At 54.1% G+C, this 3078-nt stretch overlaps 1 protein-coding gene across 1 annotated transcript; it reads right to left on the bottom strand.

The window, feature by feature from the left end:
• Window positions 1-346: 346 nt before the first annotated feature.
• On the bottom strand, window positions 347-2864 carry LOC101779828 (putative laccase-18). Its single transcript, XM_004979790.1, has 3 exons — window positions 2732-2864; window positions 764-2273; window positions 347-675 (listed from the first exon to the last, which is right to left on the bottom strand). Exons 1-3 carry the CDS (start codon window positions 2825-2827, stop codon window positions 521-523), a joined length of 1761 nt encoding a protein of 586 aa, XP_004979847.1. The 5' UTR covers window positions 2828-2864; the 3' UTR covers window positions 347-520.
• Window positions 2865-3078: the final 214 nt, after the last annotated feature.

The raw sequence follows: 3078 nt of genomic DNA, 5'->3' as shown, positions 1-3078 counted from the left end.
TTCTCCTTCTTGATCTGGTGTTCGTGGGCCAATTTGTTTTTGTAGTGTTTGTTGTTGCTGTCACAGTTTCGGCCCATCGACAAACATGGATTCATTTTCAATGGGTTTTGCAAATTGAATGTGCTGAATGATGGCCCATCAAGGAGGATGGCTCTTTTAGCTCTGGCTGTGCAGTGGCCCCTCTCGTCGCATGTGCATCAGAAGAAAAAAGATTTATGATGTGCACTTTTTTTATCCCATTGTTAGCTAGGTAGACACAGTCCCAATAAGAAGCAACAAGACTAATAGAGTTCTTACACATTTCCAAATTCTTATATTCCTCATAAATTTAATTATATTGGCGCCAACTCTCCGCATTAACATGCACACGTAAATAAATATTAAAAAAATACATCAATTACAACCAATAACGCGATGGAGGACGATAATGCTGCCTTCATCTTTATTCGTTACCTTGATAAATAAATAAATAAAAATAAAAATTCCGGACCCAATAATCCAATCCATCTCTATTTATAACCTAAGGCTTACTGAAACCATTGGTGCCGCATCTCTTGAAGTCCGCTGGCGGTGGTGGCAGGCTCGTCTCAGGCGTCGGCCCATCCTCCACGATGAACGCCGTCGCCATGCCCATGACGATGTGGAACTCAAAGTGGCAATGCAAATACCACATCCCTGTTCATCAAAGTTTAATCCAAGATTAGACAATAATATGTAAAGTTTTTGAGAGGCAAATCATAGCTAGCACTGAGCATTGACATACCTGGATTGTCTGCGATGAAGCGAATTGCGGTCCAGCCTACCCTTGGCACGTGCACGGTGTTCCTGATCTGCGGGTTGTGGTAGTTGAACTTCTTGACGTCCTTCTTGGGGTCGAAGTTGCCGAGCCCCTGCGCGAGCACGAAGAAGTCGTGTCCATGGAGGTGCATGGGGTTGGGGTCGCTCTGCAGCAGCGCCGTGCTCTGGAACACGATCTCCACCGACGAGTTGTACTTGAACCGCCGGACCCTGATCGCCTTGGTCGTCGGCTCGAGCACCTCCTCCAGCGGCCCGACCGGGATCAGGTCCATGTTGGTGTAGTTGTACGGCCGCGGCGGCCGGTCCGGGAAGTCCTCCGTGTACAGGCCCTCGCCGGTGCCGTCGTAGTGGCGCTCGAGCAGCGACGCCGCCGTCTGGTGGTGGAAGGAGACGTTGTTCATGGTCGCCACCGTGATGGTCTCGTTGCTCCGGCGGAGCTTGCAGTCCTTCTTGCCGCCGCGGCAGATGGAGCCGAGCCCTAGCGTGACGAAGAGGCGCTCGTCGACGTGCGCCGGAACGCGGTGGCGCGACGGGAACGCGAGCCCCGTGAAGTTGCCGCGGAAGTAGTAGGACGGCATGGTGTCGTGCTGGCCGGGCATGAGGGGCGCCGGCACGGGGGCGCCGCCGTTGTCGGCGCGCACGCCGGCGTAGCGCACCAGGCCGCGGGAGGTCAGCGCGCGGATCTGCAGGTCCGGCGGTGGCGGCTGGTTGGCGACGGCGGTCATGTGGTAGAGTCCCGGCGGCGCGTCGGCGACCATGAGCACGTCCATGGTCTCGCCAGGGGAGATGGTCACCATGTCCGTCCGGAACGGCGTCAGGTAGTTGGCGTCGGCGCCGACCACCGTGAACGTGTGGCCGGCGACCTTGAAGAAGTACTCGGAGAAGAGCGCCGTGTTGATGAACCGAAGCAGGTAGGTCTTGCCGGGCTCGACGTCGAGCACGAAGCTCTCCTCCGGTACGCCGGAGCAGTTGCTGAGATCGCCGAGCTTCCCGTTGAGGGTCGCCGACAGCGGGTCGTCCTCGAAGTTGCCGTCGAGATTCCGGCGGTCGAGCTCGACGAGGTCTAGCGTCCACCACTCGCCGATGACGATGGGCACGTCCCTCGCCGGGGTCGGGAACGGGTACCTGCCGTCCTTGGGGCGGACGACGATGGCGCCATGGACGCTGGCGCGGAGGCAGGTCACGTGGGCGTGCCACCACAGCGTGCCCACCTGGCCGGAGACGTCGAAGCGGTAGGTGCGGTTGCCGCCGGGGGCGACGGGGCACTCGGTGACGTAGCCGGCGCCGTCGGCCCAGCAGCTCCGGAGCTGCCGGACGCCGTGCCAGTGGATGGTGACGCCGTGTGGGAGCTCGTTGACGAGGTGGACGACCACCGTGTCGCCGTCGACGACGTCCAGCTGTGGGCCGGGGAGCTGACCGTTGACCACGTAGACCTTGGTCGAGTTGCACAGGTGGGTCATGTTCATCTCATGCACCTGTACGTGGTCATCGTTCGGAGAAGACAAGATTAAAACTTGTGTAGTGTAAGCAAGCCTATAGTACTAAATAGTGGCATGCTTAAAAAGGTGACAGGTGAGTCGCAGTTTTGAACTAAGGAAACCACACAGCTAGCTTAAACTTGTCTACTAAGCAAGTTCACCATATTGGTCAGTGTGCAAAAACTTGTAGCATTGCCAAACCATCACGTCATCACCAAACTTGAAGCATAAGAATGCACGTCAAATATTATTACGATATCATTAAGCCTTAGGCAAGGCCTCACCATCTACATGTCTCTCTGCTTTTGCTTTTTAGAAGAAACGTTTTTAAAGCCTAAGATTAGCATTTTTTCGTAGCGCAAAACAAACTAACAAACTATATTTCTTGTAATGCCATACTAAATATTACAGCATTGTCAACGACACATTAACATTATTACTAGTATATCACTTACAACAAAGGTGTGCTCGACGATGGCCGCCTCGCCGACGACGGCCAGGGCGACAAGGGCCAGCCAGAGGATGGATGCCGCCATGGAGATCTTCCCCATAGCAGCCAACAATGAGCAATTATGTTGCTATACTTGCTAAACCACTTGGTTAACTTTGTTTTGTGAAGAAGTGATGCTTCTGCTGGGCCTGTCACGTACCCTATTTATACTGACGGGATGGAACACCTGAGCTACACGGACGGACTGCAGAGTCCAGGATTAAATCCTTAAAAACTCGCTAATGACGACTAGTGTCAAAATTTGGACTAAACTTGACAAATTTGAGACCTCTTCTCACCAACCAAACATCA

This window comes from Setaria italica, chromosome VIII (genome assembly GCF_000263155.2).
Source record: "Setaria italica strain Yugu1 chromosome VIII, Setaria_italica_v2.0, whole genome shotgun sequence".
Classification (NCBI taxonomy): domain Eukaryota; kingdom Viridiplantae; phylum Streptophyta; class Magnoliopsida; order Poales; family Poaceae; genus Setaria; species Setaria italica.
This window is presented reverse-complemented; position numbering and strand designations above follow the sequence as displayed.

Bases quoted from the DNA above. Each gene is read 5' to 3' on its own strand.
- LOC101779828 (XM_004979790.1), bottom strand. From the start codon at position 2,827: ATGGGGAAGATCTCCATGGCGGCATCCATCCTCTGGCTGGCCCTTGTC. The intron at 2,274-2,731 runs GTAAGTGATATA...GACCACGTACAG, and splicing joins TCGTCGAGCACACCTTTGTT to GTGCATGAGATGAACATGAC. The intron at 676-763 runs GTATGTCAATGC...TTTGATGAACAG, and splicing joins CTTCATCGCAGACAATCCAG to GGATGTGGTATTTGCATTGC.